Source organism: Lates calcarifer, linkage group LG6 (genome assembly GCF_001640805.2).
Source record: "Lates calcarifer isolate ASB-BC8 linkage group LG6, TLL_Latcal_v3, whole genome shotgun sequence".
In the NCBI taxonomy this organism is placed as follows: Eukaryota; Metazoa; Chordata; class Actinopteri; family Centropomidae; genus Lates; species Lates calcarifer.
In genome coordinates this window covers 237,571-263,221 of record NC_066838.1, presented here as the reverse complement: position 1 = coordinate 263,221, position 25,651 = coordinate 237,571, and the positions used below count along the sequence as shown (strand labels likewise).

The 25,651-nt window shown below is 38.1% G+C and overlaps 2 protein-coding genes across 2 annotated transcripts in view; both read right to left on the bottom strand.

The window, feature by feature from the left end:
• Positions 1-5,611: 5,611 nt before the first annotated feature.
• tbc1d25 (TBC1 domain family, member 25) lies at positions 5,612-19,862 on the bottom strand. The gene is made up of 7 exons (XM_018701533.2): positions 19,672-19,862; positions 16,161-16,270; positions 15,893-16,047; positions 14,904-15,031; positions 14,617-14,805; positions 13,916-14,191; positions 5,612-11,799 (listed from the first exon to the last, which is right to left on the bottom strand). The coding sequence occupies exons 1-7, from the start codon at positions 19,714-19,716 to the stop codon at positions 10,111-10,113; spliced, it is 2,592 nt and encodes an 863-aa protein (XP_018557049.1). The 5' UTR covers positions 19,717-19,862; the 3' UTR covers positions 5,612-10,110.
• Positions 19,863-23,176: 3,314 nt separating this feature from the next.
• ccdc22 (coiled-coil domain containing 22) overlaps positions 23,177-25,651 on the bottom strand; it is a 29,516-nt gene continuing 27,041 nt past the window's right edge. Inside the window, 1 exon segment of the mRNA XM_018701518.2 lies at positions 23,177-23,805. Within this exon segment, the coding sequence (XP_018557034.1) occupies positions 23,692-23,805 (114 nt within the window). The 3' untranslated portion in view covers positions 23,177-23,691.

The following is a 25,651-nucleotide window of genomic DNA, read 5'->3' as shown; positions in this document are numbered from 1 at the left end:
TTGTAAAGCTTGTAACACAAATAACTTGTCTGTGTGATATCAGTCATGTATTTTAAGTTTGCTTAGCAGGGTAATCCAAATGCCATTTAAATTTGCTGTACATGTGGTGAAAGTTAATCCACATTTTTTTTAAATTAAATTTTTTTATTTTTCCCCCCTATCTTTATTCAGGAGCATGGTCTTTCAATTTGAGAGTACTTCTTCATTTTATGTTCAGATTGTGTCATGCTTTCCCTCAAAACCCTCACCTCTTTCTAAAACAGAAATACATTTATGCCACAAAAAAGTTTGGACTCAATTTATTTACCTTAGAAGCTTCTGGGTTTGAACCCCAATTTGCCCGGGGCTTTTCTGTGTGGAGTTTGCATGCTCTCCCCGTGCCTGTGTGGGTCCCTTATATGTACATCAACTTCACTCAATATCTAAAGCCATGCAGTAAACTGGTTACTTTAAATATAAGTATGAATGTGAGTGAGTGTTACACCAAAGATGGCTGTGTGATAGTCAAGTGTTATAGTCTGACCACAGATTTTGGAAAATACATCAAACATCTGTCTCCAATAGTCGTTGAGGGATGTGCATGACCAGAACATGTGTCCTGTTGTGGCGGGTATGTAGCTGCACCTCAGACAACCAGGATCTGCAGTGGGGAAGAGTTCAATTTATACAATTTATCCTTTGAATAGTGCAGGTGATGGAGTACTTTAAATTGAATTAAACCATAGCATATGCACAATGATGAGGTATGAATACATTCTAGACTATGTTGCCACATATCTTCAGAAAACTCAACCTCCAAATTCTTTTCCCATGGCATTTTAGTTTTATTCCATGATATTGGTTTCAAATCTCCTATCATATTGTAAATCACAGATATACATTTCTTCTCAGACTGTGTGATTACTCTTGTGCTCTCAGCTGCCAAAACTTTTATTCATTCTTCACAATGATTTACAAAGTTTAGTTAGAGAAAACTCTTGTGTACATCCTGGCTTGAAATTGAGCCTATACTGCCGAAAATGTTAGAGTTAGTGTTATTGCTATTAATGTTTCACTGTTCTGTCATAATTATTCCTTTAACTATAATTATTATAATTATTATTACTATTTACATTTTGACTTAGACTGTGTATTTGCAATGCTGTTTTTCTCTTACTCCATCCCCCCATCACCCCCCTGTCTAAAGGCAGATGGCTGCCCACCCTGAGTCTGGTTCTGCTCGAGGTTTCTGCCTCTTAAAAGGAAGTTTTTCCTTGCCACAGTTGCCTAGTGCATGGTGGGATCTGTTGGGTCTATCTCTGTACATTTTAGAAGATAAAGAGTACGGTCTAGACCTGCTCTATATGTACAGTGCCTTGAGATAGCTTCTGTTGTGAATTGACGCTATATAAATAAAATTGACTTGACTTGACTTGAAAATGCCTAAGTTTGCTCCAAAAAGACAATGAAAACCTTGCAGGGAGGGAAAACGTAGCATCCTTGCCAATGACCAACAACAGAATGGAGTGCAATCTGCACATGGATTCCAAAGACAAGTTCACTCCAGTGCCTGTGACACCAAGTAGGCCTCCAGTTCCTTACTGGTGGTGCTCTAAAATGTGATGATGCCAACCTTATCAACTCCAGAATGTGATCAAAAAAATGCATGAGTCGTCCACTTTGGAATCAGCAACAGAATTTGAGGCTCTATGGTGTTCCAGAAGCTGAAAAAGAGAGTGTGCCTGCAGAGGTGATCAAATGTCTGTCAAGAGGTTCTACCATCTGAGAGTGAACATTTCTTTAATACATGTGCTGCTCATTCAGTATACTGGTAACTCAAATAGCTCTTTATTGCTAAATTATAAAGTTCAAAAAGAGGTTACAGGTCTGATGTTGTCTTTCTGGGGCAAAGCTGGAGAAGAAAAGTGATTTGGAGTTAATTGGGAACTTTTAAAATCTGAGATTAGTAAATTCTTGAGGAAATTTGATAGTTTTAAAACCAAACCCAGAAGAGCTGAAGAGGCAAAGACAATAACAAGGCTCAATTATTTATCTCAGAAAAACTCAGATACCTTATCAGAGGAAGAAATATTGGAACTAGCTAACTTACAAGTTAAACTAGATGAATTGCATACAACCAAAAAGCAAAATGTGTATTTATCAGGTGTAGAACAAGATGGCTTAAAGAGGGGTAACAGAATGTACATTATTTCTTCAATTTAGAAAAACTTCATTCTAACTGAGTATTAACAGGGTTATTACAGAGGAATACAAAGAAATGTCCAAGTAACTTGTAACTTTTTCCAAAATTTATGTAGCTGTAAGTTTTGCTAAGTTTCAGTAGATAACTTATTGAACTCTCTGACAGTTAAAACTATTAATAAAAATGAAATGAAATGAAATGAAAAATTTTGCTTCTGCATTTAGTGATTTTTTATTTTTTATTTTTCATGGTTGGGTTCAAGGCCCAGGGGGATAGGACCCAAGATAAAGACAACCACAAGTCCAGGGAGTTCAATGATTTAATTGCTTTCTCACTCTCTCCTCAAATATCTTCTGGATAAAAGATGGGGGGCTGTATACCAATTATTTTTCTAGCCCTTTTGATCAGACTTTGGAGTTGTTGTGATTTGAGCTCAACAAGCAGGTAATGGGCAGGTATGTAGTGATGTCATAATGAATAGTAGATAAATAATAACAATGGGATGATTTTCCTTTAGAATTCACGGGTATAATTCAGAATTCATTATTCCATCAATGATGGCAAGCCACCTAAGCCCAGATGTAGCAAAACAGGCCCAGACCAAGACACTACCACCTCTACAGGGATCTACCCTTTTTTTTTTTTTTTTTTTTTTTTTTTTTTTTTTAATAAAACAAGTCATCCAGTCACACCTGATTGCTATCCCACCTGACTCTATTTGCACCTTCAAATTAACTGCTAATCCTAGAGGTTCACATACTTTTGCCACTTACAGATATGTAATACTGGATTATTTTCCTCAATAAATAAATGATTAAGCATACTATTTTAGTCTCATTTGTGTAATTGGATTCTCTTAATCTACTTTTAGGACTTGTGTTGAAAATCCAATGATTTTTTAATGTTAAAGGGTTCAGAAACTTTCAAGCACCACTGTATATAGGGTTCAACTCCATCTGTTTCAGCTTATTTAACAGGATCTGAGTGAGAATGGTATTGAAAGCTGACTTTACATCCAAAAACAATAGTCTAGTATAAGCTGTGGAATTTTCAAGATGCTTTGAAATGTAGTTGTAGTGCTTAGAGAGTCACCAGTGGCTCTACCATCATTACATTTTTTCTGAATTGCCAAAACACTAAACCCCATTTTCTAACCTAAACTGCCAACTGTCAAAATAACTTCAATCACACAGTTGGAAAAACATTAAACACTATTCATCTGGTTAGACACAATTTGCAAATTTGAAACACCAATTTTTGCAAAACTCTAAATACATTCTCATTCACAAAACACATTTTGCAGTGTGGTGCACTTTGACCCAGAAAGACACACAGGCCCCAAAAGTTAAACACAACTAACACTCCTGTTGTCATTGTTAACACACCACCATTCAAAACTGCACACATGTGTCAAGTCAGTGATGTATGCAACCCATTCAGTAAACAGGATATAAGCCATTTCAAATACAAGTGGCATGTATGAGTTGGATTGTGATTTCAACGATGGAGTGCAACAACAGAAGAAGAGTGCATGTCAGAGGTGGTTGATGAGGAGGAAGAGGAAGAGGAAGAGGAAGAGGACAAGGAGGACCAAGAACAAGAGCTATAATTTCAGATGAAATTAGAGCAACAATCATAGATAATGTTCTGGTTCATGGCATGACTATGAATATAATAATATAATATAATAATAATAATATAATGAATATAAACAGGTTCTCAGTGGCCTCCATCATCAGGACATTCAGAGAAGAAAACAGGTTCCTTGATTTTTGTAAAATCATAATAAAATCTCCTCCAGTCAATGGATGCTGTATGTGATGATCGGAATGATGAGTGGAATCTTTTCAAGGCTGGATTCGACAAAAAGATTCTTCCCCATTCTTTTCTTGTTTAAATACGTTTTCATAAGTGCAGATATCCTACAGCAAATAAAGATTTTTTTTCTGCTATGCCCAGAGTACAATGTTTTGCATTTGTTTATGTAGTGTGTAGTGATTGTTGAATAGTGTGTATGCTTTTGCTGGCTTTCTGTCTTCTGACAGCAGTGTTTGGTTTTGAATGAAGTTAAAACAGTTTTGAATCAATTGTTTGATTTTGCAAGACAAGTCAAAGGTTTTAAGATAAGATTGAGAGTGTAGCTTGACTTTTGGAGTTTGTGTTTACTGTTTTGAGAAAAGGAGAGAAAATTTCAGAAAATGTGTTTTGTAATAGCCAATTGGTAGGGTCTAAGAGATGTTGTACCACACTTCATAGGTATCCTTCCTTAATGTGTTCAAAGGATTGCATCAGTTTTGATATCAGCATTACCATCCTAAAACCATTATTTTCATGTTGGCAAGGTTTTTGGTAACAGGAACAATGATGGCCTTTTCCATATAACAGGAAAGGTACGTGTACTTCTGAATGTATACATTTTTCTTGACATTTCAGGCCCATGTCAAAATTTTCAATCAACTCAAAAACACAACCACTGTTCACCCGTCAGTTGCATTGATTATTATTTATTTATTTCCAGTATACAATCAGTAACACTGTTGTGTGTGTATGATGAAAAAGTTTAACTTTGTGCACATATATAATTTAATGAGATAAACAAATATTTTTATTTATTTATTTTTTTTACAAATGCACATATTGCTAGCTCATAGTCCAGTTACATTACTTCTTTTTAAATATGCTATTAAATACTAATATACAAAAGGAGGCCAAACCAAATTCAAAAGTAATAACCACAAAAATCACAAGGGTCTTTCTAAAAACATGAGATTACTTTAGTTTCATCTTGAAACAGAGGTATTCTTCAAAGAGGGATTTCCTTTTTAGAGGTGAAGCTGTCAGACTTTCTTTTTGGCCTTCTGAATTACAGACTATGGAGAATATACATTAGGCAACTCAAAGCCAAGAATAAAATCTAAAGGAAGGAGGAAAAAATATTTTAAGAGATAAACTCCCATTTTGTTCCGGTGTCCATAAATTCCAACATTTTCACACACTACTGAATTATGCTGAGGTCCAAAATCTGGGGATTTGGGGCACTCTAAACACTCTGTGGTGTTCCAGCCATGTACAACAATTCATCCACATATCAAAGTGCACAACAAATAAGGCCAACCCATGTAAACATTTTCATATCTTGTCACAGATGGTTAAATACAAACCAATTACATGGTTCCATGACACATGAGCCTTTCTGCTGTTGACTGGTTACGTTCTTGTGTTCCATTTTCAGCATCTATGAACTTTTAGCTTGTCAAAATAGCTCTTCAGCCCTTTTAATTATGTAAATGAAAAATTACATCACAGTTTAGTAGCATTTGATTGATGTTATACCAAATGGAAATGTAGAATCAACCTCTTGGATGGATATCAACAACAGCTGAGAGTTACATTACACCTTTCCTTTCATCTTAATGAACTGAAAAATCATTTTTCAAGTCTGCTTTATTAGGAATAAAATAATTTAAAAAATATTCCTGAGGTGCTCGGAACATCTCCAGCTCCTTCATTTTATGATTAATGACATTTTCAATTATGGAAGATAGGGAAAAAAAAGAATGACAACAATAAAACTACTTCAGAATAGGCCCTAATTCAAACACTATAGATGTATATTTTTTAATTTAGATTTAGTATATTATATTTTTGACTCTAGCTCCATTTTTTGACAAATGTTTCCCTTGTCCTGTCAGTAATGGGCTTTCTGAAAATGTAAATGAGATCTTAAGATATGATTCATGCAGAAATATGTAGAGCCTGTGAATTTTGGTTAGATGCTGTTTTACTGCATATCTTAAATGGTTTAAAATTGATACAATCTAGTTTCATTCAAATCAGTTCAAATCAGTCAAATACCTCTCAGCCCAAGGACTGGCTTTTAGATCACCCTGTATGACACAATGCAGACAGCTGTAAAGAGAACAAAAGAAAGTATAAAGTGCTCAAAATTAAAACAGCAGAGGCAAAGGTCAACCAACTGGGTCAAACTTCCAAGAACACAGCACCCTCCATTTCCCATAATGCAATTCAATAGGATCCCTTTGATAGACCCTCACTGCCTGTTAAAGGTCCTTGTCTTTCAAACTTTGCTGCCAAAGGTTGTCATGAAGGCTTTCTGTTATAAATTTGTAGTCTCCAAATACAAGCTGAGATCCCTCCAATGACATAACTCATCAATGATATTTCTCAAAACGTGTTAAGGCAAAAATTAGCTTTACTTTCTGTCTGAAGTCCTGCATGAATTTGAGTGCTGGGCTTTTTTGTGCAGTCTGTATGTTTTTTTTTTTTCTCTCCCCCACTGCTGGCAGAAATGTTGACCATAGAGCAACAACAGACACACCATCCTTGTGTGTGGGAGTGGATCTCTGAACTCAGGACTCAGGAAAAAACTCTAGTTCATTATATTTATTTCTCTCTAGTCTCCATTTTCTCTAATTTCTGCATGTTTATGGAGCAGGTTCATTGATGTGTAATAAATGTAAATTTGTTATACCTAGCCAGACCTAGTAACTTGTTGTCATGCAGCCTGTTAAATCAGAAGAATGTATTTTCATGATGTCATAAAGGTCTATAGTTTGCCCAGAGTGAAAAAATGCTGACACCCAGATTTTAAATCCAATATTTCCACGCTCTCACTTTTGGATTCTTAAAAAAAATGTTTTTGACCATTTTATGCCTTTATTATAGAAGGGCTGACAGGGAATTGACATTACAAAATGAAACTGAAGACATAATCAGATAAAAAATAATATTTAGATTTTGCCCCCAATCTGTGTAGGGAATGCTCGTGGCTGAGTAAGGTATAGAGTAAGGTATCAAAGTTCAGAAAAAGTTCAGAAAAGGCGAATTCAAAACAAAAGCTCTCCTCCTAAACTAATCTACTCATCCCTTTAAAATCTACTTCTTTTGGTCTAAAATTTCACTGTCATAGTAGCTGGTGTAACTGGGCCTTTAAAGTGTGTTCTGACCAAAGGCAAAGCAAATTTTCACCTTGTGTCATTTGATCACTAGACTGTGCAGTCTGTGTTTATTGGCCCCCAAAAGCCAGTGACATTACAGATGTTAACCATAGCTAGCTAGCAACATACACACTGACCGTGTGTCGACCGGTCATCTGACTGCTCTATTTTTATTGTTTTTTTTACCACATTTTTTTCTTCTCGTCTCTAATTCGAATGCTTTAGTTAAGATACTTTTGTGGTTTACTGTACACAACGTGAGTTTGTAAACAAACTTAATTAAGAGGACAACACAGGCTAAACGCACCAAGTGGCTAAACTTCTGTTGGTTCTGGCATAGCTCAGACAGCCCAACTGTCTGACTGTTAAATGCCTGAATCACAGGGTTAGACATGCCATACTTCAGCAACCTCAGACGGCACGATGAGAAATTCGACCCCACTCAAGGACAGACAATCCTTTCATCAATTAAAAAGATTGATGGCAAAAGAAATAAATTACATTGACTATTGACACAAGGAACATAAATATACAACAGTGACCCTCAACATTAAAACAAGTTACTGATTGATTTAGGTTTTGGGGACTTTGGAGGCCAGGTCAACATCTTAGCCATTTCTGAGCAGTTTTTGCAGTGTGGTGGGTGCATTGTTCTGCTGAGGAAGGCCTCTTACACTGGGGAGTGTTGTGGATGATCAGTGTTATTCCCGACATCTGTCAGTGATTTTAGTGTTACATATACAGTGCATTCATCTGAGTAATCAGACCCCTTCACTTTTTTCACATTCTGTTACATTCTAGTCTTGTGTTAAAAATAACAAAAAACAACAACAACAACAACAAAAACCCTTAAAAGAGAGAGATCCTGTGTGGCGAAGGGAAAAAACTTCCAGGACAACCAATTCTTAGCGCCATGCCTAGTTTCTGCCAGACATAATGCTTAGAAATGAGGCCAAATAGCTCAATCCTGTATCAGGATAGACCAGAGAATCTCATTTCTCATAGTCCAAGAGTCCTTTCGGTGCTTTTTTGCAAGCTCTCACTGAAGAGATTTACTCTGCCATAAAGCTCCTTCTGGAAGTTTCTCCCATCGCCACACATGATCTTTCTCTCCTCATTGTACCAAAATTCTTCCATTTAAGGATTATGTAGGCCACTGTCCTCTTGGGAACCTTCAATACAGCAGAACTTTTTGTAGCCCTCCCCAGATTCCTCAACACAATCCTGTCTTTGTCTTTGTATAGACAGGTGTCTGCCTTTCCAAATCATGTCCAATCCATTGAATTTACCACAGGTAGACTCCAGTCAAGGTGTAAATCATCTCAAAGATGATCAAGAGAAATGGGAGATATTTGACATTTCAAGTGTCAAAACAAAGGGTCTAAATATTTTTTAGTTTTTCCTTTTTAATAAATTTGCAAAGATTTCTAAAACTATGCTTTCATATTGTCATAATGGGCTACTGAGTGTAGACTTATGAGAAAAAAAAAAGTTTTTTTTATTGTAGCTGCAAGATTACAAAATGTGAAAAACATGAAGAGGTATACTTTCTGAATGGACTGTATGTGTACATATGTATATGTACTATATGTATGTGTGTGTGTGAGAGAGAGATGAGTTGGATATATGAGTTGAATATACATATATATGTGTACCCACACACACACACACACACAACCTATTAAAAGTTTGGACACACCTTCTCATTCAATGGCTTTTCTTTGTTTTTATTACTTACTTTTATTACTTTCTACATTATAGATTAATACTGAAGACATCAAAACTATGAAGGAACACATATAAAATTATGTAGGAAACAAAAACTGTTAAACAAACCAGAATATGTTTTATATTTTAGATTCTTCAAAGTAGCCACCTTTTGCTTTGATGACAGCTTTGCACACTCTTGGCATTCTCTCAGTCGGATTCATGAGGTAGTCACCTGGAACAGTTTTCAGTTTACAGGTGTGCCTTGTTAGGAGCTAATTTGTGGAATTTCTTGCCTTCTTAATGTGTCTGAGACCATCAGTTGTGTTGTGCAGAGGTGGGGTTGGTTCTATACAGTTCTATTTGACTACTGTTCTAATCCATATTATGGCAAGAACCACCCAGCTAAGTAAATAGATACAGACTATCATTACTTTAAGACATGAAGATCAATCAATACGGAAAATTTCAAGAACTTTGAATGTATCCTCAAGCACAGTCACAAAAACCATCAAATGCTATGATGAAACTGGCTCTCATGAGGACTGCCCCCAGGCAACAGATGACCTGGCCTCCACTATCAACTAGCCTAAACCCAATTGAGATGGTTTGGGATGAGTTGGATTGCAGAGTGAAGGCAAAGCAGCCAACAAGTGCACAGCACCTCTGGGAACTCCTTCAAGACTGTTGGAAAACCATTCCAGGTGACTGCCTCATGAATCTGACTGAGAGAATGCCACGAGTGTTGTGAATATTCTGGTTTGTTTAACACTTTTTTTTTGTTTTGTTTATAATTCCATGTGTTCCTTCATAGTTTTGATGTCTTCAGAAAAAACACTTGATGAGAGGGTCTGTCCAAACTTTTGACTGATACTTTGTGCACGCACACACACACACACACACACACACACACACACAAGTATATATATATATATATATATATATATACACACACACACACATATATGTGTGTGTGTATGTGTATATATATACATACACACACACACACACATATACATATACATACATACATACAAACACAAATATATATTTTCATTTTATCATAACATATACATACGGTAATATATATACACACCAGTGTTGTGGCTGATAGGTGTATATTCAAAATTCAAACATACACAGACTGAGAGGATAATTAACAGCCCAATTCAGTGTGGAAGGCTGACTAAAAAAGAAAAGCCCAACCTCCAATGGGCCACAGTCAGTCATCTGAGGAGGAGGAGCAAATATTGTATGGTGGAATCAAGAAGTAGGGGAAAGGGAAATTTCAGCTGTTGGGGAGGGAGTGGTGTTTGCAAGTTTGTTGGCCGAGTTTGGAGATGACGATTGAGGTGATGCTAAAGGACTGTAAATTGGCCTAACAGAGATGGTTGAAGAAGGGGAGTATGGAGCAGTGGTAGCTGTTGTTGGGGAGTCAGAGCTAACCTCATCTCCTTCTTCTGAGTCCCACACTTCACTCTGCAAGTAGTCTGCAAATAAGGCCTTGGCTCGCTGCAGCACCCTGCTCAGGTTATGGCGCCGCACAAGGCGATCAAAGTGCATGGCTAGCTCATTATAATCCAAGCTGTTCTTGATGATGTGGTCTCGGTGCTCCAGCAGGATGGACAGGCACAGAAACAGCATGAAGGGATTGCCTTTGCCAAATTCTTGAGGAGGGGGCAGGGAACATGGTTTGATGCTGGTGGTCTCAGCTTTCAAAGAACTGGGCATGTTAGCTGTGGTGGTAGGGGATTTGTTGTCAGGTGAAGGGAGACTATTGGAGGATGATCTGCTGCCAGACAATGAGTGACCTCTTCCAAATGACAAAATAGGTGAAGAGAGTAGAGATCGATTCTGAGTATGGGAGGGAGATGTAACAGATGTCTTTACAGTAGGGGTTGTGGGTGAGTTGATCCCTGTACTGCTGCACACTTGGGCAGAGGAAGTAAATACTTTTGGGACAGTTCTTGGTAAGGCCTCTCTTCCACTGGTTGTGAATGGGAATGAGGATTTTGGAGGAGAGTCTGGAGAGGCTCCTGGCCAGCTGGAGGGTGCTGAAGATGTGGGAGAGACAGAGGAGCCAGTTTTCCAAATTGGAAAGCCACTAGGAAAGGGGGGAGGTGACAACACTGGGGAGAAACCATTGTCACAATTTTTTATGAGAGGCGTTCTCTCTCCTGGGTCCTCCTCACTGTCAATTGTGGACTGGCGCCTTGGAATGCTTGGTACTGACCTTGAAGCCACCAAACCCTGTGGCTGCTGAGTATCTTCCATATCAAAGTTATCTTCATTTCGGGCAGTATAATATTTAAACTCGCCAAAACTAGTTTGCCTCTCAAAAAGAGGAGCCTGCAAATTTGACTTCCCCATGCTCATTTGATGAATATCACAATCACTGCCCTCATCTCCCTTTCCAGCACCGCCTTTTTCTTCTATGACAGCATTTGTGTTTACATCTGGTTCTTCTCTTGATGGCCTCAACATATGCCGCCTACGTTGCTTCTCTTTTTGTTCCTCATCATCTTCGAGGCAATTCTCAACTGTTTTGTCTTTGTCTCTGCAGGTCATTGTTACAGTTGTCTCCAGTGGTAGACCAACAAGCTCCACTTCAGTTTCAGGAGGATCTGGGGGCAGGGAGCTCCAAGTAACCTCGAGCATCCTCAAAGCATCGTCAAATGCAAATTCTCGCTTTAGCTCCAGAAGCAGCCAGCGGTAACAGAAGAAGAGATCATCAGCTCCTCGGGACACCAGGTAAGAGTAGAATTCAGGATCAGAGTACTGCAGAAGCAGCTTTAGATGCTGGAACTTAATAGACATGAGTTGCCCATCTGGCCGGAAGTTCCCCTCCAAACGTTTCATAATGCCACAAAAGCAAATGAAGGCATGTGCCTCATTGTCCATTACTGCAAGTATAGGGGAGGCAATGTCACTCATGCCTTGACAGTATGATATCTGGAAAAAAAACACATCCAGACATAGTTACAGACAGCTCCAGTGATTAGTCTATAAACAAAAACAGAATTTTAAATCATGGAGATATATGCATTCTCTTATGAATAAAATTAGTTTGCAGAAGTGTGGAAATGAAAACACTCTGGAACACGATGCGGAATACTATAACAGCAGTAAAACTTCAGGTACACATCGTATAGTCAGAAAAAGAAAGTACACACTCATTGACTTCTGTGATTGCACACATCAGGCCATAATAAAAAATAATCTGGTCCTTAAAATTATTTTAATCTAACCTCAGGTGTTAAACAAAAGAAGCCATGTGTGAAAAACTAAGCACACCCAATGATTCAATAGCTTGTGGAACCACCTTTGGCAGCAACAACTTGAACTAATTGTTTTCTCTATGACTTTATCAGTCTCTCATATCATTGTGGAGGAATTTTGGCCCACTGCTCAACACTGTTTCAGTTCATTGATCTTTGCAGGAATTTGTTTATGTACAGCTCTCTTAAAGTCCTGCCACGGCATTTCAATTGGGTTGAGGTCTGGACTTTGACTGGGCCCTTGTAACCTTGATTCTTTTCTTTTTCAGCCATTCTGTTGCGTATTTGCCCATCTCAGCCAAGCTTTAGCTGTCAGACAGATGGCCTAACATTTGACTCTAGAATACTATGGTCTAAAGAGGAGTTCATGATCAACTCAATGACTGCAAGGTGCCCAGGTCCAGCAGCTGCAAAACAAGCCTCAATCATCACCACTCCACCACGGTGCTTGACAGATGGTAGGAGGTGTTTGTGATAATGTGTTTGGTTTTCGCCAAACACAGTGCTGTACATTATGGCCAAACATCTCAAGTCTTGTGGTTTGTTCAGATGTAACTTTGCAAACCTGTGCTGTGCTGCTATGTACTATTTAGAGAGAAGAGGCTTTCTCCTGGTAACCCTTCAAACAAGCCATACTTGTTCAGTCTTTTTCTAAATTTAATGTCATTTAACATGCTAACTGAGACCTGTAGAGTCTGAGATATACCTCTTGGGTTTTTTGCAATTTCTCTGAGCATTGCACAGTCTGACCTCACAGTAAATTTGATGGGAAGATTGGCAACTATCTTGAATGTTTTCCACTTGTGAATGATCTTTCTTACTGGTGATGATGGACTTCACATTGTTTTGAAATGGTCTCATGGCCATTCCAAGATTGATGGGCAGCAACAGTTGCTTCTCTAAGATCACTGCTTATGTCTTTCCTCTTTGCTATTGTGTTAACACACACCTGAATGCCAGACCAGCAAACTGCCATAACTCCTGCTTTCATAGAGACTTGTTGATGATCAATTAATACAGGGCATTTGATCAGCAGCACCTGGCTGCTAATTACCCTCATAATTCCTATGGAAGCAGTAAGGGTGTACTTAATTTTTCACACACTGCTTCTGCAATTTGGCTTAGCTTTTGTTGAATCAATAATGACATGGTTTAATATGTAATGTGTTGTTGTTCATCTGAGGGCTTACTTAAAAATTTTAAGACCAGATGACTTTTTATTATGTCCTGATATGTACAACCATAGAATGCAAAGAGGGTGTAGTTTCTTTTCACGTGACTGTAAAGTGAGACAAAGTCCATATGTCCATTGCACCACTGCATGTTGGAAAGTTTTCCCACACGTCTGCTTCCAGGATGCTAAAGGATAATTTTTTAACACTGTAACAGTATCTTAACTTCATTGTCTGTGATGGTTTATCTTTCTCAGCTGCTGCATTTGTTCACAACAATTAACTCTTCATTTAGGTTAATAGGATTCTCTAAAGGACATGATGGATGCAAATGTACTTTCACAAACAGATGGATGCACAACTGCCAATTTTCAGGTTTGAGCTATACATCATCATCATCAAAAAGGTTCCAGAAACTGTAGTATCTTTGGTGTAGGTAATTACAGATAAAAATGGAATCTTTGGGTTTTACTTTTTAAAAACTTAATTTTCCTGTAACTTCTAGCAGTGGTTTTCAAAGTTGGACACTGTGGACCCCGCAAGACAAAATCTAGACAACTGAACCTGCCTGACACCAATTCCAGCACAGGTACAAGCCAACTGAACATCTCCACAAACCTGTGGATGTGTGATGGCAAATGTGGTGAGCAGGTCTGTAAGGGCAGTCAAATGTGGACTGTCTTCTGAGCCTGCGTAGTATGGATGAGCCCGATCTGTTCTCAGGACGTCTTTGACAACATTTCCACGGATAAATTCAAGGTCCTCGTGACTGACCCGGGCTGTCCACTCTCTCTTCAGTTGGTCATACTCCCTTGTCTTCTTCTTCATATAGTCCATTCTTTCCTGTCCACTCAGTCCATCAGGGTAGACATTCAGGAGGTACCGCCAAACAACCTAACACAAGAGCAAACAATGTAAACGTTAATTCATAATTGATTAACAGTCATAAAGTACTTGTTAAGTAATTTAACATTGGAATGCATGATTAATTTCATCATATAATTCCAATTTGTACATTTTGTGTGTGTGTTAGACACAGGCAGAAAATAGTGCTGAAATTGTTCCTTGGGGGATAGAGAGGGAAACCCTGTGAATAATCACAAACTACATACTCATTTATAACAAATGACTGTTAAAAGTTGCTGAAATCTGCAACAATGCTATGCAAACAATCACAACTTGGAAACAATAAGAAAGAACCAGAATTTGCAATAATTTTAATTTGGAATAATCAATAAAATTTCACTGCCACTGAATCCTGACTATTTGAGAAAATCTGCAGTACATGGAATTGGTATATTATAACTAAGGGGCTACACCTTGCGCAGTGAAGGCTCCACACCACCATGGTAGATTCGCAGTCTGAGTTCCTCAGGTCGTGTCAACTGGCCCTGTCCATTAAGGTAACTGTGAAACTCTGCGTCGTTCAGAGGAGGCTTGAAAGGCTTGATCTCCTCCCCATAAGACCAACTGAAGGCTTGTTGGACTCTGGACAAGGTCCGGCCCACCTGAACCCAAGTGAAACAAGCACTTAAGAAAACCCTGACTCAAAGAGGGCAGAGTATAAAAGAAACTAGATGAAGAAAGTTAAAGAAGGTGAAGGAACCTGGGACAGTAGAGACTGGGTGAAGGGAAGAGCTGCAGATGCCAAAGACCTAGTCCTCTCTGCAAGAAGCTGCTCAGAGCCAATCACATCTTTGGGGCTTATGATGTCCCAGTCCTCCATGACAGGACCTGCAGTTGAACAAGAAATGATAGACATAACAAAAATCTATTTTAGTTCTACCTCTATTTTATGCTCCCTAGTTAAGTTAGTTAGTTAGGACAGGTTCACAATTTTTAAAATCTGTCTTAAAACAATAGTTGTCCATATGTACATTGAACAGGTTTTGCTTGCTGTATTCATTTTTCATGTTCGTTAAAAGACCCCTTGCTAATGCACTTCCTGTGGAAGTGATGGGGGACAAAATCCACTGTCCTTAATTTGTGCAACCCTCAAAATGCACTATGAATTACTGGCAAAAATGTCATGCTTTTGGAATGGCCCTCACAATCCCCTTTGTTTTTCATTCTAACCTATGTAAATCCCAACTGCAAAAATGTAAACTTGCTGAGGGGTTTGCTTTAAAAGATAAATAGATAAGTAAATATTGGACAGCGGACATTCAGATACAACTCTACATACAACATACAACTCTCCTGGATCCACAATCCAGATATCTCTTGGTGCTATCTAGAATCCCTTTTCTTGTTCCTCATCTTTCTTTATGGCACCACATTCTCCTCTTCAAATGGACCCCTCTCAAGACACTGACAGTTCAGTGGTTCCTTCCTAAGATACTCCAAATCTATTTCTCTTGCCATCTTATGTTCCTATTTTCCTGCGTAACTACTGTAGCTACTATGTTACTATGTACTTCTTTAAATGTGAACCTTTTGAGAAATGTCTGATTTCACTCATATATGAAAGTCTTTTACAGTTTAGGTTAAAACATCATGCAAATAACAAAAACTGTCTGCAGATGTTACATTTCTCTGTAATATATTAAGAACAAAGTTTTGTTTTTTTGTTTAAGGATACACTGGTGTTCTCACTCTCTTCTGAAGGCTTTATGTCCATCTTGAGCTGTAGATATGGTTTGGCTGCGCTGACAAATGCAACATCCAAATCCCAATCAGACACCAGAGATAGATACATTCCAGTACCACTCCGATCTCGAGACAGGTAACTGATCCCAAAATTCCGCTTCCTAGTTTGAAACAGAAATAAAAGGAAATGCTGAAACAAATATTGTAGCTCTTGTTAGGACAAACTCTGATAATATTTGTGATACAACAGTTTAGCCAGGGTGGTCACTCTTACCCGTTCAAATCAAAAGCTCTGATAAGTATGTGTTGCAGGACCTCCAGTGATGTTATCTGAGGATCAACAGCAAAGGAGCGAAATTCCACAGGAAGCACCCCATCACATTTCTGAAAAAGCATTACATCACAATCTCTAGAATATCAACACTCACCAATAAAAAACAAAAACAAAAACCTGCTGCTGTTGAAAAACATGGAAGGAGGTGGCAGCAATAAAGTATAAAGTATATATATACAATAATACAAAATATACATTAATACAAGATAGTTTATCAGTAGAACACAGTTGATTGCCTGTTGTTGTTGATATACAATTTTAGTTAGTAAGCAAGAATTCATGAACTGCACTGTTTTACCAAAAGTGCTTGTACAGGTGTACACAGACTTGAACACTGACTTTGCAAAAGTATTGCTATTTGTACATTTGTAAATATCACAAAAAGTTAACAAAAATGTTTTTGTAAAGAATTATAACTTTGTTTTGTGAGCTGCCACCAAAGTTGTCATCACATTGTGCACAACTTTCATCAGTGTGTTCGACTGTACGCAGAACTGCACAGTGCTAACTTGACATAATGCATGCTGGGCTTAAAACAATGTATGCTGGTTAGAAATTGTGTCAAACTTTCGCCAGTGCTGCACAACATTACCATGTCACATGATATTAAAACCTTGGAGGAGAAAGTCAGTTGCAGTTTTCTGCTAAGTTTTCTGAAGTTGCTCTCCTTCCAGCTGCACCCAGTTGGAACCACCTCTGTGATGACAGCACTTTGTCATGATTGGCTGAAAGCTTCACTGATGGGCATGCCCTGTAGTCCGTTTTTATTGTAAGGTCAAACTCAAGTCTTGAGTCCACAAGTCCACAAGAGCTTTCAAAGACTGTGATTATCATAAAATATAGTCCTATAGCGCTTTACACAAGTACAGTGAGTGCATCTCGATTTTGTTACCTGTGCAATGAAAGCATCTAGCCACTGGATGACGGTGTCTCCATATCAGCGATTTCCTATAGCGTTTTTTTAGTCAGTGATGGGGTTGGGGAAAAAAGTAAATAGTCCCAAAATGTCCGAGGGAAGAAAAGTTGATGCAGAGGGATGGCAAGTTTATGAGAGATAGGAAAGCAAATATATGTTTGTGCTTAATGGAGACAAAGCCAGTATGTCTTCTTTGCTACGAGGCAGTGGCAGTGCCCAAGGGATACAATTTATGTCAGCGTTTAGACACCAAGCATGGAGCTAGGTATGCTAACCTTAGCCACCAAAAAAAGCAACAGAAGGTCCAAGAATTAAAAAGCAGCCTGCATTCTCAGCAGAATATGTTTGCAGAAGTATCAGCAAAAAACAATGCAGTGGTGAAAGCCAACTTTAATGTGGCTGAAGAATCACCATCTTAGAAGACGGTGCATTTTTAAAGCAGTGTATGCTGAATGTATGTGAGGTGGTGTGCCCTGACTTTGTGTGTGTGTGCCAAATCTTTTCACAATGTTAGCTTGTCAAGAAACACTCTGGCAGACAGAGTTGGGGAACTAGTGGAAAATATGGCTGAAGAAACATACAGTTATCTGGCTGACCATACTGATACAGGGCATCTAGCCATTTTTAAGAGGTGTAAAGGCAGACTTGTCTGTCAGTGAGGGGCTCTTGGATGGGGCCACCATGCACAGGATGACAAAGGAAAGGGACATCTTCAGTGAGGTGGAGTGGTCCGTAAGTAAGTAATTACTGATGTGTGTGCCATGTATAGTGAGAGAACTGGCTTGGTTGGATTGGTGAAAGACAAAAAAAAGCAAAAAAGCAAGAGCCACACACCCCTAATAACTTACCTTTCAAAGCTAGTTATTAATTGTTATTAAAACTAATAATTAGGTAATAATTAGGCAATAATTAGGATTATGTAATATGAGAGTGTATGTATATTGTAGTCTTACGGTTACAACTGGCCCTTTGAGGTCAACCACAATGCTGATGTGGCCCGGAATGAAATAGAGTTTGACACCCTTGTTCTAAGGAGTTCATGATTAGTTACCTCCAGTGGTTATTTCTCCCAAAAGATAAGTAATTAATTTGATCTCTTCCTTCTGGCACCTAATTTTTTTTTTAAATATGGGCACACTATAGTTTTTATTTCCAGCAAGAAAGCTGTAAAAACTATTTATTTCAGGTGTTGTTGTTACTGTAGAAAAAGTAATACCCTTTATATTTCATTTCTTTTCGCCATCCTGGCAATTTGGTGGCCCTTGTTTTTTATTCTCAAGTTATGTTCTTAATAAAACAGTTTAACAAGTGATCTCTCTGAAAGTGTTGCTCTAGCTGTGTGTGTCTTTTCACCCATACACCTTAACCCATTACTCTTTTATAAATTACTGAATTAATTTCATGTGTGTCAAGAAAACAAATGTAAAGTTGCATCTGGTCTTAAAATGTTTTACAACATATCCTTGGGTGAGTAAACAGTGTGTTGAAGTTGACAAAACATATTTTTTAAATAAACACCAAAGAACAGCTCTGAAAGTTTTCCTACAACAAGTTGGATTTGATGACCAACCAGTAAAAGGCAAATGCTGTGACATGAGCCATTGTGGTGAGCTCAGTCATGCCTAAAGAAGTGCCTAGAAAATGTTCGACTTGACTACAGTCTTTTTATACTCCACCCCAGGAGTCACCAGCAGTTCATGTTGACCATCAAGTCAGCATTGAGCCAGTCTTGAGTTTGAATGCACCTAGAATTTCCTGGAGTGATTACTACCTCCATGACCACTGTGGACTGCACTGTGGGACAACATTGTCCATTAACTCCTTAGTCAAAAACTGAGCCATTTTAGTCCACATACATAATCATTACATGCATAGACGCTGTTATTATAATATTTACAAAGATTATTTCAATTTCAGTATAGCAATTAGCCATTTTCTTCTGATACAGACGTTACATCATGTAACCTGCCTACCTCTAGAATGCAATGCACATTTAGAAAGCACTATATGTAGTTTCTTTTATCATGATTAAAAAACTATTCTCATCATGAACTTCTTTTTATTGACCACAAAATGCCTCGATTCCAGGTAACGTTTGACGTCACGAAGTGCTGTCCCACATATACACAAACGCATTTGCTGGGCAGGCAGGTGACGTCAGCTCAAGTCTATGAGGGTTCGCTGTTTTGGATTTAGCATTAGGTTTACTATTGATAATGTTTTACTACGTAAGTCACAACCATGTGTTATTTGGTCCAAATAACCTGATAGAAAGAACTGACTAGCACCCCAGCTGCCATTGACAGAATTCGGAAAACAATGCTTACGAACAAAGCAATAAATTCGCAGGTAACCTCGCTCCCGTCAAACATACCTTTCCACAGTCCAGTGTCACGGGTGTTTTGTGTAGCACTGGAATGTGTGTCAGACAGCTGGCAACATTAAGCAGAGAATTCAATAATCAGAACAACGGAGTTGTTAGCTAACTAGCTGACGTTAGCAGACTATTTGTTGCTCAAACCTTGATCATCCTACCTTGACTTTGACACGAACCACCCCCCTCTCCTCCTCGCCTGCCATTTTAAATAGTTCGTGTCAGAACAGGATGGTTGTTTTGAGTTTGGTTATCCTTCTACGCCAACATGGTGACTAATAACATGACTGAGGTAAGGGAACAGAGGGGAACTGGTCGAGTTCCTCTAGTTCGTGATCTTCTTCTGCTTTTATTTTAGAGACGGTTTACATCGGCATTACCGCCATCTACTGGACATATCTTCATCATGTCCTCACTTAACATCAAGGGACAAAAAATCTACAACAATGCGTTAGAAACTAACTTTTTTCTTTAAATCTAAAACTCAATCTCACCTCAAAATTGTACCAGTACAATACTTAGTACTACTTGTAATTCTAGCTACGTTGTTACTTTCTATCACTACATATCACAAATACCAGAAGTGTGCTTTGAATTTATTTTCAAAGAAATCCACTGGTGTCAGTTAATTTCAGAGGAGTCAATAGTTTTATAAAATTCAGAAGAAAGTTGGGGATATGAGGGGGACAAAAAGGAACAGGAGAGGAAATTTTCATCTCACGACTAAGATTTGGGCATACTGGACTTAACAATACACTATTCAAGATCAAAAAACATAATACAGGTAATTGTGAGTTCTGTGAGCAAAATGAAGCAGTAGAACATGTCATAATGCAATATTGGAAAAATGAGGATGAAAGAAGACTTTTTATTCAGAACCTAAGGAAGATAAAAGTACAATTGAGTTTAGTGGCTATATTACAAAAGGATTCAGGAAATGAATGCTACCAAATCCTGTTTCAGTATCTCAGGGAAACTTATTTGAGAGACTAGTAGTTTTTTTTTTGTTTTTTTTTTAAAGAACTTAGTAGACGTTCTGATCCACACTCCATACCAGTTGCTGAAGAAGAGGAAGAAGTTCATTTCAGTGAGCTATGCAATGCCTTGTGGTTTCGCAGGTATGACGTGTAATTTATTAAATGTTAGTAGGCCTACTTCACTTTCAGAAAATTGGTGGACTCAGAAAATGAGAAAATGTGGAAATTTCTACTGGAATGCTTCCCTGAAATCAGAATTCCACCTTGGAAAGTCAGAGAAATGGTGCGTTCCATCTAGATCGGTCAGCAAGACGTCAGAACTCAGAAATGGGAATGACGGCACCTCTGAGTTGACAGCGATCCAGTTGAGAAGTCAGGAAAACATGGAGGCTCACAGAGCTGCCCTTTATGCATTCTACCTGAAGAACACCTCAGTTGTTAATATTACATTTTAATGTAAACACTTCAAAATGTTCCTAAAACACTGTTCAAATTTAACTGTTCGATAAAAAAAGAAATGGACCATGAAGAAGCTATGAACATGAACTGTTTCAAATGTATCCCGGACTAGCCATTATCATTGCTAATTTGTTAGCAATACCAGTTGATAACAATGCTCTACGCTGTATTTTGCACTATACAGAGTAACAACATGTCCACGGACAAACATTGAGCAATATTATGTATCTAATGTCAGGGGTTGGTTAGGAAGTCGTAATTTTCGAGTTCCAAGTTGGAAATTTCAACTGGAACGCCCCCTGAAGTCGGAATTCTAACTCGGAAAGTTGGAGAAAACCCACCAACCCCAACATAAGCAATCAAGATGGCTCCTACTTGCATCAATAGTAGGAAACACTATGCACATTAAGTCAGTCATACAGTCTTTGTATGTGTAAAATACCATGTAGAGCATTGTTATCAACAGTTATCTTCCTTTTCCCATAGTTTTGTGTTCTTTTGTCTCCCTCTCTCCTCTTCTGTCACTTTCTGCTGGTATTTCTTCCTCTGGAGCCTTAGAGTCTGATCTGTGATGATAAGTCTCCTGCTGCTCCTACAACCCCACTCAACACCTGCTGTTTTGTTTAGAAATTATTAGCACTGCTTCTTGTATTACTGCTACTATTGCATTTACGACTTTAATTGTCACTATTATTACCTCTTTTATTATTGATTTACATGGAATCTGCACTATGCTATATTCTCCAGCCGCTATTTTCTAGACCTGCTCTATATGAAATGTGCCTTGAGGTAACTTTTTTTGTGATCTATATAAATCAAATTGAATTGGATTTAATTGAATTCAATGACAATGACTAGTCTGGAATACATTTGAAACAGCACATTCCTTTTTTCTCAAATAGTTAAATTTTAAGGGTGTTTTAAAAACGTTCTTAAGTGTTTACATTAAAATCTAATGTTAACAACTGAAGTGTTCTTCAGGTGAAGTGCGTTTCACTAAACATTATCACATTTCACAAAACACAACAGCATTTCAAAAAACAGGACATTTCACAAAACGCAAAGGGAGGGACAACAGCCCTTGTTTGTGATTGGACAGAACCCCAGTCAATTCAGAGTTTATGCAGTGGATGTGCTCATGGTCGATGGGTTATAGATTTAAGCATAAGGAGCCCCAGAATAGAGAACAAATAAGTAAAATATAACTAAAATAAATATAACCTGGGCTCTCCTTCACCCAGCTGAAAAGCTGAGGGGGAGTAGCAGGTATGGTCAGCTGTTGTCACCGGCTCAGCGCTCAGGCACCCAGTGCTGGATGGCACTGAAGTTATGCTCCACCTCAGGAGGTGACACACACTTGTGTGTGTGTGTGTGTCTATCATGCATTTTTAATGACTAATAAATGGCCATTTAATTAATGTGGTTACTGATTCATGCTGCCTAGTTGCCTAATAATCACCTTGATATTCAAAGTAGTCTAAGTGCTGTGCACTTCATGCTTTGGAGAGAAGGTTGTCATGAATCTCTGTATATGAACTTATCTCATGCTCATAAATTAATCAAAACACAGGAACGTAGAGGTAATGTCGTGTTTTGTGAAATGTGTTTTCAGAAATGATGTTGGGTTTTGACCTTCAAGGACACCGTAGACAATTTTGGTTGTCCAGTGGCTTTGAATAGGGGTGTAGGTCATAATTTTTAGTGATCTTACTCTTGCCCTGATGTGGTCTCTGGTGCATATCCATTTACCTCTCCCCACTATGAACTCCTTAATAGCCTGATCACATATGCCAGGCTTCATGTTGCCACATAATGGCAACATTAAATTTTTAAATTGAGGATAAAAACAATTTTTTTAATTCTAGGATGTTTTTAGGGCCCTCTCTATGTTGGGGCCCTGGTAACTTAATTCCATTATTCCCCCCACTATGATACCCCTGTTCTAACTTGAGTGTTAATAGTGGGGCACAATTGGGCATAATAAAATCAGACTGTAGAGTGCTGCACCTCAAAGTAAAATAGTAAACAAAAAATATTCTGTGAACTATTACCAAAATAAATATTGTAGTGTAATTGGTGTCCATATTCAGCTGATGAGTAATAATTAATAAACACTTTCAAGATCCTGTATGACATTAAAAGAATAAGTGAAACTTCAGGTGTTCGACAAAACAATGGTTTTGGAGTGTTGAATAATTTAGGTGGCAGTAGGTCCATTCATCATGACCACTCAGGTTTGTAAGGCATCTTTATTTACACTGGTACCATATATATAATACTGACAATGCTGATGGGGCTGGACAACATTATATTGGACTACATTCAAATGCCATACACACAACATATTCAGTTCAAATATAATCATGACAACAAAGGAACTGCCAATGTCTGTCTAATTTAACCATTCATGTCTTAAAAAACATTTAATAAAGAGATATTATGAAAACATTAAGAGGTCGGATAACACCAGCGTGTCAAGCCACAGATATCAGTTTGAAATGAAAAACATCCATCCATACAAGTTGTGCTTAAAATTACCAGAAAACTTTCCATGGTTCACATCACCTTGCCCTTCTAAAGAAAAGCAGTTCTCCAATGGCAACAGAGGGCAATGTTCATGAACAGCAGTCTCTTAAGTGTGAAACCTGAAGTACTCTTTAAGTCCAATCCAGGTACATTTATGGCTCCAGTTTTTTACTACAACTTCAGCCTCAGCAGGCAGACCAGAGCAAACCAGGACTACCTTCAGCCTTCTCTGACTTTGGCAGCGAGTACAGAGTTCTCCTGTCGAATAGCCTTGTAGTCATCCAGAATCCTCTCCAGGTTAGCCACAGTTTTGTTCCCGTTTTCTGTCTCAATCTGTGGATAATTTAAGATACCAGTGAAAAATATAGTGAATTATCCTGTAAATCTCTGAAGGTGCTGCTGCATTTTCAAAAGATTACTTGGAGATTTGGGAATTTACACATGTTGGCTGCCACACCTAAAGATAGAGCTGAACAATAGAATTTTAACCAAAAACATGATTTGAGCTGGTACGATTTGCAAACCGCATAGACTGTGCTTATTTTTACTTTAGTTATTATTTTTATTTAACAGAGTCTGGCTGCCTCATAGTTCACACACAGAGCACTGCAGGAGCAACATAGCAGCAGGCTGTGAACTTTACAACCAAATCTTGTCTTAAAATGACCAAACCACAAAACTAAATGAGGAGTTAAGATACTTGATGAAAACAGAGGGCAGAGTGACAGACACAGACAGCAGAATAACAAATGCAAAGTTCCTGCAAAGAAGGCAAGTGGACGTAGTGCTACTTGTTTTGTAAGAATTCTTCCATGGTACATTATGTGTATGTTCTATACCATTTATTGTTAAAATATTGTTAGAATAAATACATTTTGGATTTGTATATTTTCATTCTCGTCCTTGGATTAGTACATAGAACAGTTAATATTTCAAGGATCTCTTTAATGGTAATACTCCATCATTGTATTATATGTATATAGCGAATCCTGGACTGAAGCTTGACTTTCAAAAATTATATCACAAATCAAATCACAATATGTCAGAAAAATTGCACTTAGATAATTTACCCAGATCATTCAGCACTACCAAAAGATACATAAATATACTGTTAACAACCACATTTCTGTGTGTCCAGTCCAGGGATACTGCAGGTCCAGGACATGTTTGGTCTAGCTTCGCACAAACACAGGGGGGTAGAGGGAAACTGCTAATCTCTGACCTAGGTTAAAAAAATTACACCCCTCAGAAAGTCTGACTGTTGTTAATCAAGAAATAGCCCCAGATTTGCACAATGTTCAGGATTGCTTCAACTGAGGCATATGCTCAGGATGTCTCTTATGAACGGCTCTCTGAGCTCATTCCACAGCATCACTATTGGGTTAAGGTCTGGGCTCTGACTCCAAAAGGCAGACTGTCTTTGCCTGAAGTCATTCTGTAGCAGATTTACTTCATTGTTTAGGGTCATTGTCCTGCTGCATCACCCAACTTCTACTGAGCTCCAGGTGATGGACATCCACCCTGACAGTATACTGTAAGATAACTAGATAAACTTGGGAATTAATTTTCCATTGATGATGATGAGCTGTCAAGACCGAGAGGGAGCAAAGCTGCCCCAATCATAATGTTCCTTCCACTTTCTCCTTTGACACAATTTTCATATTGGTATACAGTACCCTTTTTACACCACACAATGCTGCCTCTTCTTCCAAACAATTCAACCCTTATGTCATCAGTCCACAAAGAGCTCAGGGACAAACACAGCAGCAGCAGTTTTGGTGAGAAAAACAGAATGTAAACAGAACTTAACTTTGTTTACAAGAAAAAGTGAAAAGTTCTCTTTTTTTCTTTTTATATATCTGAAAGTCATGTCAAGGTTTGGATATGAGCAGAGAAATCTCTACACTTTGTATTTTAGGTAAATAGGAAACATACCTCAAATAAATGGCAAACAGAATGCAATACAAATATTCAAAGAGAAGTTGTACAATAAATGTAAGGTAAAACATGCAACTGCTAGCTCCAAGCTGTGGACAGAATTATGTTAGATAAGATATAAGAAAGTCAGATTCTTAATGACTGTTTAAACTAGTACTAAACTACTAAAAGTAGTAGTAGCAGTAGGTGTGCTGGAGAAAAAAATGTGAATGACATTGATGTGTTCTCAGATTGAGATGAT